Source organism: Henckelia pumila, chromosome 3, assembly GCF_033568475.1.
Source record: "Henckelia pumila isolate YLH828 chromosome 3, ASM3356847v2, whole genome shotgun sequence".
Lineage (NCBI taxonomy): Eukaryota > Viridiplantae > Streptophyta > Magnoliopsida > Lamiales > Gesneriaceae > Henckelia > Henckelia pumila.
In genome coordinates, this window is record NC_133122.1 from 38,885,360 (window position 1) to 38,900,748 (window position 15,389).

General features: G+C 36.0%; 1 protein-coding gene across 1 annotated transcript; it reads left to right on the top strand.

Annotated features, from left to right (window-relative positions):
* Positions 1-305: 305 nt before the first annotated feature.
* On the top strand, positions 306-14,852 carry LOC140892212 (DNA-directed RNA polymerase I subunit 1). Its single transcript, XM_073301027.1, has 21 exons — positions 306-415; positions 512-681; positions 901-1,060; positions 1,137-1,487; positions 2,624-2,902; positions 3,006-3,182; positions 3,450-3,612; positions 5,542-5,732; positions 6,211-6,477; positions 7,004-7,092; positions 7,198-7,345; positions 7,455-7,673; positions 7,818-8,117; positions 8,212-8,350; positions 8,806-9,023; positions 9,890-10,092; positions 10,632-10,830; positions 10,916-11,253; positions 12,587-12,727; positions 13,256-14,039; positions 14,147-14,852. Exons 1-21 carry the CDS (start codon positions 398-400, stop codon positions 14,762-14,764), a joined length of 5,172 nt encoding a protein of 1,723 aa, XP_073157128.1. The 5' UTR covers positions 306-397; the 3' UTR covers positions 14,765-14,852.
* Positions 14,853-15,389: the final 537 nt, after the last annotated feature.

Here is a 15,389-nt window from a genome sequence, read left to right on the forward strand (position 1 = left end):
TAATTATAAAATATTATACAAGCACGCAATACGTGCATTAATACACTAGTATGTAATTAAATAAGACCAAATGTAATATTTTTAATTAGTTTATTTCAAAATTGAATAGATATGTTGTGAGATGATTCTATGAATCGATTGGATCTATATTTTTAATAAAAAGTAAACTTTTGTCATAATTTTTTTTAGATCATATTTACTTGAAAATTCATATCGCTTCAATTTTTTTTTTTTTAAAATTAATTTATCGTTATTTCTTTCCCAAATTGTCCCTTCCTATTCGTCGTCACAATATAATTAATTCAATAATAACTAAAACCCTCCGTCCAAAGGCAAACGCCAGCCTAAAACCCACAGCGCCTCCAGTACCCGCCGCTCTCCGCTTCTGCTCCGAAATATGGCTCAAACATATGAGGTTTTATCTCTATCCCGTTTGCTTGTTTCTTGTATTGTTTTAGCTTTTTAAAATGCCTCTTTGTTGGAATTTACCGGGGTTTTTTGGTTGATTTAGGGGACGACGGAGGCTGTCGAGGCAGTGAGATTTGGTTTCATGACAGATGAAGAATTGAAGAAGCATAGTGTTGTTAAGATTACTAATCCCGAATTACTCAACACTCTCGAGAAGCCAATCCCCGGTGGACTGTACGATTATGCCTTGGGCCCTCTTGATGAAAACTCTCGGTAAGTATATGATTAGGGTCGGACTCAACGGGCTCTGATTGCCCTTATGAAAAAGATTGCAACTTTTCACACTTGAGGTTTTAAAATTTTTTTAAGTTTTGCTCCGAATGATATTAGGTTGTACAATCAATTAAGTATGTGCAAGTATTTATGACATCTCAGTTCAGAAATCTGGTAGTGCTAAGAGGAAACAATATGACGAGTTTTAATTCCTTGCAGGTGTAAAACATGTGGTCAAAGGCAATATAACTGCCCTGGTCATTGTGGTCACATCGATCTTGTTCTGCCCGCATATAATCCTCTGATGTTTAAGTTTCTGGAAGATATCCTTAATAAAACCTGTTTTTACTGCTTTCATTTTCGATCAACTAGAGAAGAGGTAATTTAGTTTAAAGGTTACGTTTGTTCTGTTAGCTATCAAGTGTTGCTTATGAGCTGTTATTTCTGTCATTTAGGTGGAGAATTGCATTTTTCAATTGAAACAGATTGCAAAGGGCGATATCATCGGGGCAAAAAAGTTTAGGTTGACACGAAAGTTAGGAAACAAAGCGAAGTATGAGTGGGTCTTATCAATGGGTATAGACGAAGCAGAAGATAGTCAAGGGAGTTGTGCATCACACTTATCAGAACACTCCAGTAGTCAAAATAACCATGACCGTCATAAGAAGCCTTACTGGGATTCTTCTCTGCTCGCTGAAGCCACTTCTGTTCTGGATGAGTTTTTAAAGAAAAAGATTAAGAAGTGCAAGAATTGTGAATGCAAGAATCCAAAGATTAGCAGACCAACTTTTGGATGGTTGCATCTGGTATGTTTGATTCCATGACAGAAAACGGTTTTATGGTTGTTAAACATGGTACTTTTGTTGTTTTTCTCATTTCTCATATGCATGCTATGATATGATTTATTTTTAGCCTAAACCAAATATATCAACCATCCACAGTTCTTGTTGTGTTAGTTTGAAATAACTGCGATGAAGTTTGTGGCTCAGAGAGTTTTGCTCTTATGATTATCATTGACCTCATGTTGAGTGCAGAACACTTGAACTAAGTTTTATCCATCATTGTATGCTTCTTTTCGTGGAAGAGGAAATCTTGACATCTGGTGTTGTGATTAAGAAATATCCAGATCTACTCAAAGAAACCAGCATCATGAAGTTTCTCAGTCTCAATAGATAGCCTTGAGTGATCGAAAGGTCATAATAACATGCAATAGTTTTGTGTGTGCTCTGGATATTGGTAGGTGCTCTTCTTATGGTTGGAAAAATCATGTACAGACATTTGTGATCAATCAAACTAACATTGTTAAGAGCAGTTGTAAGCTGTAACCTTTATTTTCCCAAAGAGATAAAATTGGGATCAATCAAAGTTGCAAGCTATGAGAGATTATGGCTCTGTTTTCACTTTCCGTAAATAACCTCTTCTTCCAAAATGATATTCTTGTCTCGAATCAAAATTCACTACCTCTACACAATCATTTCTTTTAACGATATCCTCTGTTGTTTTCAAAGACACTATCATTATGTTATATTATAATTGAAAAGATAATATGTATATGTTTTTTCTTCCAATATCATTCCCACAAATCTTCTCTCTTAAAACTCTAAAATAAAACCAAACACTGTATTGATTTTTATGAACCATGAATTCGAAAGAAAAAATTTGCTTGAATTACTTTGTTGGGTATGTGACATAGGTGAACTTGAACTATGGTGAGATCTATAGTGGAACTTATTGGAAGGAATAAGATCATTATTCATTTAACTATAGGAACTATTCCTGGTCGTCCTTCCCTCGTGGTGGTGCTGTAACCTGGTTCTAATTGTGCCAAAAAAATAATAATAAAAAAGAAGAGAAGATTGCTAAATATGTTCACATTTTTTGTACATTTCCAATTATCTCCATTTCTGTTTCACACTATTCTCTAATGAGCTACTTTGTATAGGGTGGACTCTCTGACGAGCAAATTCGGGCGAATCACATTAGCAGGTTGAAGATGCCTTCCAATGGGGGAGAAGACGATAAGCATTCATCTGAGGTGGTTAATGCTAGTGAATGCTCAGACTTGGATGATTCTGAGACCATTGAGGCAAATTCGTCTATAGCTTTGTCTGATGATGGTGAAAAGCTCAATACAAGTCACATGAACCATAAAAGAAGGAAGAATATGGGTTCTGAAGAAGTGCTAATTAACAATTTAAAAGGGCCTCTGTTGCCATCAGAGGTACCTTGCTCATCATTGATTCTAATACTAGTTCTCATTTATTAAATAGTTGGTTTTTTGGTACATTCTTTTATCATGTGCCTTTATTTCTCATTGCTTACAGGTTAGAGACATTGTGCGCCGTTTGTGGGATAATGAAGCTCCTCTTTGCTCATTAATATGTAATATTCAGCAGCAATGTGAACAATCTGAAAAAATACAAGGTCACTATATGTTTTTCCTGGAGACTATTCTCGTACCCCCAATAAAATTCCGCCCTCCGGCCAAAGGTGGTGATTCCGTAAGTATTAGAAACATCATGTTGTGTCATGTGTTTTATAACTTTAACTGAACACTTGAATTTTCATGCTCAGAATGGTTCAATCCGTCGAGAGACTTTTTCTAGGACAAATGATCTCTTTGAATTATCTCTTGTCGCTCTTCAGAATTCTTGTTTATGTTTCTCTCTATCTATTCCATGGCCAGGGTTGTACAAAACGTTTTACTTTCCTGTAGAAAGTTGTATATCCCCTTTTCTACCATCAAATATCTTTATTTTTATTTTCAGATAATGGAGCACCCTCACACTCTTCTGTTGGGTAAGGTACTGCAGTCAAATATTGCTTTAGGAAATGCGCATGTGAATAATGCTGAGCATTCGAAGATCATTAATCGCTGGATGAATCTTCAGCAATCTATTAATGTGTTATTTGATAGCAAAACTGCAAGTAGTAAGTCTGTTTATGTTGTTCTCAGCTTAAGTCTATTTCTGTGCTTCTCAGCTTTCTTGGTTCGTCCTGCTTAAATGCTGTGAACATGTTTGCTGTTGCATTTTTGGTGATTCCGCTTAATTTTAGAGCATACAAATCAAATACATCATTGGGAGTAAAAGTACCCCTCCTAAGACTTTATTTTAGTGAGAAAAACTGTACTAGAAAACTAACAAATTATGAAAATAGTCTGAGGTAATCGAGATTTGACAAAAAAAACTTAAGAAAAACTGCAAAGAAAACTATTATTTTATAGAGCCAGTCATAGATGATAGAGAGATGTTTCTTATGCTCAAATTTAAATTATTTCTGGTGTCCAAAATATCTTCATCGAGTGTTCTTTCAACTAGCCTATTTCTGCTCGCCGATTGTTGTAGTATTGTTTGTTTTCCACTTTGAGGAATGCGTGGATTAGGCCATCTGTTAATGGAGTGCAGCTGTCATTTTTTAATAAATCTAGCAATTATCACTTCTTAGATCAGACTCGGCTCTCCAACTGAGATGGTTGACCATGTCTGTAGGAATCCAGCTGACTCATTATTTTGGACATTGTAATTTCTAGTATTTTGTTATGGAAAATATACTGTCTTATTTGAGAAAATTTTGACCTTGTAAGTTGTATCCTAGAGGTTGAGAAACTAAAATATTGAGATCCTTCAGATGAAAAATGACATTGCTTAAGAGTCATAAAAATAAAATATCCATTGTGATAAAAAAAAAATGCGATAGAGGTGTCAAAACGGGTCAGCGGGGTGGGCTGACCCACAACCCATCGCAACCCACCATTAGGCGGGCCTGGCCACCTTTTAGGCGGGTTGGGAAAACATCAAAACACCAACCCAACCCACCTATTTAGGTGGCGGGACGGGCCAACCCAACGGGCCTATCGCCTACGTGTAATTTAGCGGATTTTGGAGGGCCTACCCGCAACCCATCATTAGGCAGGGCAGGCGGGCCAGCCCACCTTTAGACGGAGCGGGAAATTGCCAACCCAACCCACCTATTTTGTATGACATCTCTATTTTTTAGAATGAACAAAATATTACTCTCATTTAAAAGTGTTGTAGATGCTTTATTGAGATGATTGAAAAATATTTTAAGTTGTAATTTTTGCCCACCTTTTGATATTGAATGTGTTAGCAAAAGAAACGAGAGTAAATGATATGTCTGGTTTCCATTTTAGACGCCTATTCTCTATTTTTGAAAATGAACCAAATATTCCACGCATTTTCATTCTCCTCCCTCAAAACAACTTTTCCTTATTTTTACATATTCCAATGTAATCATAATTTTGAATTATCTGTTTACCACAACCCAAAATTTTTCATTCTTGTCTTGTATTCTAATTCAATAAATTGTGGTTTGATTTTTTTTAAAAAACCACAGACACAATCAAAAGTTTCTATATCTATTATTCTATTATGACACATTATCCCTTGACATTATATTTGCAATACAAAACGCTAACATATATGTCAGTTCAATTTCAATCACCCCCATTTACTTTATGCATATATGATATGCTGCATTATTATACATAATTATGTATAAAAATAGTAAAAATAAAAAATATAAAAAAAATCAACTACCTAGGACTGCCTAGTGTCGCCATTTACAACACTGCTCAATACTATGTCCCAATGCATTCAATGGAGTACGAGTAAAACAATGCATTTGAGCTCCTATGTACAAGTCTTGTTTGCACTATTTTAATTTTACTGAATTTCAACTTTTGGCATCATGGGATGCCACATTCTGTTTTATTTAATAATTAATTTCCTGTATAGCATTTTCGTAGTCAGGTTATCAACACTTGAGACTGTTACTACTATGGTTTTACTGCAGAGTAATAGATGCTGACTAGGGTTTCTCTCTATGATGCTATGGTAGGTCAAGGTCAAAAAGATGCCACTTCTGGAATTTGTCAGCTGCTGGAGAAGAAAGAAGGTATTTTCCGTCAGAAGATGATGGGCAAAAGAGTCAATTTTTCTTGCCGGTCTGTTATATCTCCAGATCCTTATTTGGCAATTAATGAAATTGGAATTCCTCCATATTTTGCATTGAGATTAACCTATCCTGAGGTATGTGTGAGATTTTCTAGAGTTACGCTTTAAATTCTGTGGATGTGGATGAATTCTGCCTGAAGCAAGCAGATCTTCCATGTATAACTTAAAAATAACCCATGCAAGTATATTCTTTTTGTTCATTTTGTTTGTTTCATGGAAACTTTGGGATGTCTAATTCCATCACTCTACTTTCTGTTTGCTTCATGGCATGTATGCTAGATCTGTTAAATCATATGTTGATTAATGTAGTGTTTACCTCACAAAAAAAATTCATAACGACTTACTTTTAGAGTTTGCAAACACTCCCTAAATAATGTCTTACTGTTAATCACATCAACACCGAAGCAACAATGCTTAGATCGTAACAGTGCTACATTGACGTAGGATGCTATCTTTTGATCTTTGTTAGCTAACAATGTTCTGTATTTTTTCCACAATCTGCTGACTAACATATTACCATTAGATTGATCAAGTTTTACCTAATATATTGCAGAGGGTTACTCCTTGGAATGCTGCTAAATTGAGGGGTTCCGTCATTAATGGGCCTGAAATTCATCCTGGAGCTACAGTATACGTTGATAGTGTAGCCACCGCAAGGCTGCCCCCTGGCAATGAGAAAGCTCGAGTGGCAATATCTAGAAAATTACCTTCTTCAAGAGGGGCAGTTACACAATCAGGGAAGAGCAAGGATCTTGAATTTGAAGGCAAGATCGTTTATCGCCACTTGCAGGATGGGGATATCGTGCTTGTGAATCGCCAGGTAATTGAATAGGTCCAGACAAGCTACTGTCCATATATCTTTCTGCATAAACCTTGTAAAATAGTTTTTATTAGACCACTATATTGTTATATTGTTGAAATTTTTTGAAATGTCTAATATTCGTTATTCAAAGGATGCTGTGATTTCCTAGTGTGGAATGCTCGTAAAAATATTTTTGGTTAACTACGGTTTTCAGGTCAAGAGCCTCGTCATTTTCATTGAGTACTAGTTTTTATTTATGCATACAGCTTCACAGATATGATATCCAAAAACTTGCTTTCGACAGGTAATCATGTTTCAAAAGAGGCTCTCAAGTGTTCGAGTGTTTTTATTCCTATAAGAACTTTTGCTTCCCGTACATGTATGCGACTTTCATTCATAGTGATCTTTCTGCGTTCTCGAAGGCCACATGCTTGTTTGTGATTGGCATTGGGATAAAATAGTCTCCTGTTTGAAGATGCATCTTGTTTCTTTATTGTTGTTTTTTTAAGGTGCTGCTTAGCTTGATTCTTATTTTCAATGTCAGCCTACACTCCACAAGCCAAGCATTATGGCTCATGTCGTCCGTGTATTAAAAGGAGAGAAAACACTGCGCATGCATTATGCAAATTGCAGGTTGGAGTCCATTGGTTTTTATTGGTTGTATTCCATTTTTATCTTCCGTTTTCTTTCTGTATTGAGATTTTACTTATGAGTACTTATACTTGACGTCGGCTGCAGCTCCTACAATGCTGATTTTGATGGGGATGAGATTAACGTTCATTTTCCTCAGGATGAAATTTCTCGTGCTGAAGCTTATAACATTGTAAATGCTAATGAGCAGTACATTGTTCCAACAAGGGGTGATACTGTGAGGGGATTGATTCAGGTTTCAACATCAGTGCTATCTATTGTATCGATGTTATCTTTCTCAGAACTTGTCCACAACTTTTCATCCCGTGTCATTGTTTTTGTTCCTTGTGAATTTAATAATCCAGGATCATATTGTTGGTGCTGTTCTTCTGACAATGAAGGATACATTTATTACACGTAGTGAATTCAGTCAGCTGCTCTACGGATCCGGGGTGTTTTCAGGTGGGCCTGGTATACTTCCAGGCAAGCATGCCTTGAAAATTTCGTTAGTAGCTTCCGAGGGTCTGGTGGACTCTGTTTTGCCTACAGTATGGAAACCAGAGCCTCTCTGGACGGGAAAGCAGGTCCAATTTTGAGGCTGGTTTTATTCTCTTGAGATATATGAGTGATAATATTAGCAAAATGTCTAGATTTGACTTAAGTCTAAATTTTATGAATGATCCCCAATCTTTTAGAAAATATTAATTTTGTGCATGTTCCCCTTCTAGGTCATTTCAGCGTTGTTGAATCATGTAACTAGAGGCTGTGCGCCTTGTACTGTAAAAAATCAGGGGAAAATACCAAAGAATTATTTCACTGAGAATAATTGCGGAAAAGAAGAGGAAGACGAAGATCAGAATGCTGAACACAAGTTGCTGATTTGGAAAAATGAGCTTGTGCACGGTGTGATTGACAAGGCTCAATTTGGAAAGTTTGGTCTGGTTCACACAGTGCAAGAGCTTTATGGATCTAACAGTGCTGGCATTTTGCTATCTGCATTGAGTCGCTTATTCACAGTCTTTTTGCAGGTGAAGCCTTGTACTTTTGATTTTCCTTTAAAATGTTCTAGTGAAGTGATTGACCTGATTGATCACCTTTCATGTTCTTTTATACATCGCTCAGATTCATGGATTCACATGTGGGCTAGATGATCTTATCATATTGCCTCACTTTGATGTCCAACGGAAGGAGAAACTTGAAGGAGATGATGTTGGTGAAGAGGTTCACTGTGATTTTGTGAAGTTCAAACCTGGACAAATAGGTGTTATATCATAAACTTTTATCATTAATATGTTCTTCTGTTTCCCATGTCTACGTTTTAATTCAACTGTCATGCCAAAGAAATGGACCAAACCTGAGAAACGACGCCATGAATCCTGATGGCTTTAAGTGAACTTGTCCTTTCTGGAGCTTGGTCTGGTTTATTTGTTCATTACCTTACCCTGTCATACAATTGCTTTTATAGAAGGAAATATTATTCAATCAATGCCATAAGATTGACTGAATCCAATGCACCTAGTATTTCCTTTTTAAAAAAATCTAATCAAAAAATGTACTTCATTTCTTGGGCTTTTCTCAATTCTTATCTGTATGTTTGATTTCAGATCCCATTTTGAGAGTGGGGTTCTGTTGTAGTGCCCGTTTTTTTCCTTTTTCCTTTTGTCTTTTCGCTTTATCGTATTTTTGCATTAACATTTTTTCACCCTTTTTCTTTAGGCGCCGAAGAACTGCAGTTGGAAATTGAGAAAGCCATATGCGCTGACAGAGAATCTGCCACAGCATCGTTGGATGTTAAAATGAAAAATAAATTGACAAATAAGCTCACTAGCGAAGGTTCTCAGATACTCAAACATTTACTTACAACTGGATTGTTAAAACCTTTCCCAAGGAACTGTATTTCTGTTATGACGACAACCGGGGCAAAAGGCAGTACGGTAAGCTAGAACATGCTAAAAAAAATCATGAAACCTACGCAATTTTTTTTCCCTGGAAGGGCAGGGAATCTACTTTTAGTGTGTTTTAAGCTTGAGGAAGCTTAACCTCGACTAAGCGTTGTTTTACCGACCATAAATGGAGTGACTCATTTTTTCTTGTATTTTGCTGAAGTGTCCTTGAATCAAAATTATAATTCATTTCACGCTTATCTGTTTCAATTGATGCTGCAACTTCTTTTCATGCCAGCCCAAAACTCTTACACTTGTTTCTTACAGTTGAATTCCACTCCGACTTCTGTTTTTTTGGTTACTTTGTCACATGAAATAGTTTTTGAAAAAATGAACCATCACAAATGATCTTGTGGTTAGCTGCACTCCAACAAGTAGATACTAATGCAACTGCTTGCATGTGATATATGGTATTGCTGAGATCAAGTTTTTCGTGCCTTTGATGATCGCCGAAGTCATCTCAAGATCTTTTCTTGTTTCAGAGTAGCAGATTCTACTCATTTAATTGTTGTGAATTCGACACACTCATTTTACTTTAATGAGGAATAATTGTGATTCTACTCAGCTTACAAAAGAATCATCTATGCTGTTATCCTACAATTAATTGAATAAACAGATAAAATTCCGGCAGTAGCCTAAATTATTTTCTAAATGTTTAAACTGCTGACCGATATATAATTTAGTGATGGCCTTTAATAACATATTTCATTCTCATTCTTATTTCTTTTGAGTAAACTTTTTGGGAAGTGTTTGCTGTCCCTTCTGAATTCTGATGATTTGCATACCTTTTACGAGCTTTAATGTTTTATTTTTGTTCAGTTTAAAATTGTAATTGTAATTTCTATTAATTTGGATAGGTGAATTTTCAACAAATATCTGCCTATCTAGGGCAACAGGAGTTGGAAGGTAAAAGGGTTCCCCGCATGGTGTCTGGGAAAACTTTGCCATCATTTCCGCCCTGGGACTTCACTTCTAGAGCAGGGGGCTTCATCACTGATCGTTTTCTAACTGGTCTTCGGCCTCAGGAATATTATTTCCATTGCATGGCTGGTCGTGAAGGGTAAAACCATGCTTTGACTTTTTTCTCTGTCTTTTGATATGAACCCTGTCTTATATAGTTCACTTGCTCTGTTTGGTGTTGCCAGTGGTTGTCATTTTAACTGTCGTTTTGCTATTCAATTGCAAAGTCGAACTTGGAGTACAAGAAGCACAAAATCCTCAGATTATGCTTCTTGCCTTTTGTACTTTTGTTTTTGTGTGCATTTTCATCCTTTTGTCATCTTATTGGGTGGTCATTTTCTACATTTATGGTGTCTGACTGTCTGTATCTCGGAAGTTTGCCATCTTCCTAAAATCATGAACCGGTATAGCTGGATGACACTAATTTGCTAATCTTATTTAAAAAAATTAGTCATTACGATATTATTCTTTATGTCGAAGGTTATGATGTGTGGTATTGATGGTGACTCTGTTACTGATTACGCCATAAGATGGTGGTGGTGGTGTTTTTAATTTGGACTCATGAATTTAGAGCAACTTTGCCGCTGTTTTCACTTTTCCTCTATTTACAGCCTTTCTCAACTGTGAACTTTTTGACAGGTTAGTTGATACAGCAGTAAAAACATCTCGCAGTGGATATTTACAGCGGTGCCTGATAAAAAATCTTGAGAGCCTGAAAGTTTGTTATGATTATACTGTCCGTGATGCTGATGGTTCCATCATTCAGTTCTATTATGGAGAAGATGGAGTCGACGTGCACCAGACAAGCTTTCTAAGAAATTTCGATGCACTAGAAGATGTAAGATCTTACATTCTCCTTCTGCTTTTCTTGAATACTTGTCCAAGAAAGAGTTATCTATATCTTACCTCGATTAATAATTTAGAATCAAGGGCCGATTTTCCAAAAGTTTCAAATTGAGCGCGAGTTCAATGCTTACATTGAAAAGTTGCCTGAGGGCCTCGAAGAAGAAGCCAATCGCTATATTGAAGTGGCAAAAAAGAAATCAGAAATAGGGAAGGTGAATGTAACCAACAAGCTTCATAAAAGACGAAAGGCAACAAGTAACAAGCATCTATCCGATAAACTAATGACAACCATAACAAAGCCAGACAAGTTCATAGATTTGGTGAAGCAAAAGTATCTGTCAAGCCTAGCACAAGCAGGAGAACCTGTCGGTGTCATTGCTGCTCAGTCTGTTGGGGAACCATCAACCCAGATGACGTAAGATAGTTTCTATTCTCTACTATTTGCTCACACTGGATGCGACTCTTGCATTTTTTGGTTTTACCTATTTGTTTCTTGGTTCTCTGGTTGATTCGGTCTACATCTCATGAAATTTTTTGTTAGCTGAAAATTTGTATAGCATGTTTTTGGCTTTTGTCTTAAATGCGGAAGTGATAATTGTCTGGTGAAAAAAGACGAATAGGTTAGAGAATGAACTCGTTATTGCCTGAAAATTTAACTTTTTCTCACCCGAGTATCAATCACACTTTACTCTGTGCTTGGTGATTTTTTTTCCCACCGTATCATAGTTGTCAAAGGCGAGCGGCGCTTCCAGGCGAGGTCCCTGTGTCTGGGTTCATACCTGGCGCAGCGATTCAATGAGGCGAGCCTAGGCGCGCCTGGGTTAAATTTTTTTTAGAAAACAATTATAGAGCCCAACTTCTCTCTCTTTTTTTAATAAATTAATTTCCTTAAAAGAAAAAACCAAACCAAACCCTAGCAGCCCAAAAAAAGAGTGCAGACTCGAGCGACTAAGAACCAAAGAAGACAACAAGCAGAAAGCTATGAATTTATTAATTATATTTGAGCTTTGGATTGTGATGAGTCAATGTCAGAAGATGAATATGATTTAGATAATTGAGGAATTTTAATCCCGTTCTTACAATTTTATTATGTTTTGCTTTGCGTGACTTAATTATTTATATTTAATAGCATCTGTCATATTTTGATATTAGGAAAGAGCACGTGCGATGTACATATAAAATTTATAATTAATATATGTTTATTAATATCTAATCTAATACATAATAGAGAAGAGGTATTTTATTGTATTAATTAAGACACGATATGATTAATTAATGGTGGAGTACTAAAGTAAAAAATGAAGGGTACAAAAAAAAAATCACAATTCAAAATGGTATATTTATATGTAAAATAAATAATATGTTAGAATGTTAGATTAGATTAGTATAAATATATATTTCTAATTTCTAAAAAATTAAAAGTGTGTGCCTTGCTTCGGTAAGGGCATGCCTCGCCTTGCTTGATGAGTTTGTTTCAATGGTTCAATTGCTGTATTAGCACTCAGATTGACATTCAGTCAATTCTATGGTGTTCAAATACATGTAGCAACTTCGATGGCCTGTTTTATTTTATCCATTTCGTTAAATCCAAGTGGTTATAAAATTGAAGGTTTTGTGCTCTATTTTGGCGAAGGTTCTGAATTCTAGATTGTATTATTCTGTCACCATTAACAGTTCTCTGCTTTCATTCACATGATCCATGATATGGGAGCCACTAATTTCTTATCTGATTCTCGTATTGTTTTCAGGCTCAACACATTTCATCTCGCTGGCCGTGGTGAAATGAATGTTACGCTTGGTATACCACGTCTCCAGGAGATTTTGATGACCGCATCAGAAAATATTAAGACTCCTATCTTGACGTGCCCGTTCTTGCAATGGAGATTCAAGTGAGCTATGCATTTCATCTTTGCGTTGGTTAGATAAATTATAAACGGGAGTAAAAACCTTTGTTGGCCTCATTTGCAAATCTAATTTCCGAACAAAACCTTATATTATCATCTTTTTCCATTCCCCCGCAAAATCATTTCGCTTCTTTTATAATTATTCTAATATTATTATTGTTTTTCATTCAACTTTTTCAGTAATTCCAAAACATATTCTATTATTATTCTATTATGTTCGATCTCCATACCCTATTTTAGATTCAAAAATCATTTTATATTCTGATATGACAGAACTTTTAGACAATTACTATGCAGTTAGGTATCCATAGTAATTATATATCCAGGTATACTTTTACATATGGATGAGTGTCTTTAACTTTATCCAGCAAGGTGTCTTCTAGACTTTTAACTTTCTTCGATCTTTTAATGGCGCATTGTTGTGTATATAAACATCTGTGGAAATTACCCAGGCATATCTCATTTACTTGTTAAAGGGAATCAGTTGTGAGTATATATTTTTTTCATTTGCAGGCGTGATGTCGTGTCTCTTGTGTCAAATGTGAAGAAGGTCACTATAGCAGATTTGTTGGAGAGTATGGAAGTTCAACTCTCAGTTGATCATCGTAAACAAGCTAGAATCTACAAGCTGATAATTAAATTAAAAGATTCTGAATTCGTGTCTTTAGAAGACACACACCAAACTCTCAACTCTGTGTTCATTAAGAAATTGGATGATGAAATAGAGAATCACGTTGGTTTTCTATCACGAGTTTTGGGAATTAAAAATTTCAAGTCCAGTTCGAGAGCAGATGAGTTGAACGACATCGATGGCGATTCTGGTGCTGGAGCACAAGAAAAGGATGACGACGACGACGACGACGACGACGGAGAACTGGATGCCGGAGATGACCTTGGTTCAGATCTACTAAAAAGAAAGCAACAAGCTACGGATGAGGTGGATTACAAGGATGAATCTGATGCTGAACCTGGTGAACATGAGTTACTGGCGGAACAGGAAAAAGGAATTACTGATGATGACCATCTGGAGGATGAAGATACCAGGAAAGATGAAGAAACTGAAGACTCAGCGACTGACGATGAAGCGACTGACCATGAGGCGTCTAATGAGCTAAACGAGGATGTTGTGTCAGTAGCTAAATCAAATAGCAAACGGAGTGAAGCGAAAAGAGTGAAGAAGTCAACAGGAAAATTATCCGATAAGAAATTACGTAGGGTAACATACGCCGCTGCCGAAGGCTTGTCTTTTGAAGTGCACTTCAACTTCACCTTGGAGCCTCATTTGATTCTTTCCCAGGTACTTCTTAATCCCTCGTTTTAATTTTAATTAATGAATTGTCGGACTGCTCTACCTTCCGTTCAGTAACTAGGCTTGGGGAGTTTGTTTAATCTATTTATTTTCAGCTTGCCCAAAAAACGGCCAAGGAGGTATACATCAAGAGAGCTGGCGATATCAGTCGGTGTAAAATGGTGCAATACGATGCAGATGAAAAAACGGTCATTTGGGATGATAAAAAAAAACAAAAGAAGGGTGAGTTTGAAAGCCCACAAACTGATGGAGAGGATGCAGCGGCCTATTGGGCAGTAAAGGCATTCGGAGTTGATTTCAAATCTTTCTGGAAAATGCAAGAGGACTTAGATACAAGCCGTGTATATTCCAACAATATCCATGCAATGTTGCAGACATATGGAGTAGAAGCCGCCAGAGCCACCATAATAAGAGAGGTGAAGCAAGTTTTCGATATTTATGGAGTAAAGATTGATTATAGGCATTTAAGCTTGATCGCGGACTACATGACACACGCTGGTGGATACCGGCCAATGAGCAGACACGGAAGCATTTGCCATTCTTTGTCGCCGTTTCTTAAGATGTCATTTGAGACAGCATCTAAATTTATTGTTGAAGCAGCATCTCACGGGCTAACAGACGACCTGGAGACGCCGTCTTCTAGAGTTTGTCTGGGCTTGCCTGTGAAGATGGGGACTGGTTGTTTTGACTTGATGCAAAAGTTGGAAGCTTGATGGTGCCTTGTAATATAAGTTCTTTTCACCATCATTCTTTGGTGTACTGTAAAAGCTCCAGCACGTATAATATATATACATATTGATATGTGGTGATTGAGTTGCAACTACACCATGACTTCCATTCTAACGATGATGAAATCGAAATTAATTTTGGTATATAATTTGATTTTGGTTACTGAATATTAGGGCTGGGTTTGATTTCGGTTCAATCAACTTCTTTTATTTAAAAAGAAATTTAAGATATGAGCTCATTAGTGAAGTTTTGATTATCTTATAGTTCATTATGAGCCGACTCCTACTTTATCAATTAGGATTTTTAATTATTTTTGGGGAACAATAATAAGATAATTACTTAATTTGTTTTATAAAAGTTTTTACTTAAATTGTTTGGACAATTACCTATAAAATATTTTTATAAAATGTTTTAAAAATTATTTTTAGAATAAATATGCTTTAATTATTATATTAAAATATTTTAACATTTCAAAATTAACGTTGTTCATTCTTTGCTTTCTATTGTTTCATTTTAAAATGTAAAAATATCTAAAAATAGCTCTCAAATATTTTTAAAAAATTATACTTGGAAAATATTTTTTAAAAATTTTATAAAAATCTTGTCATA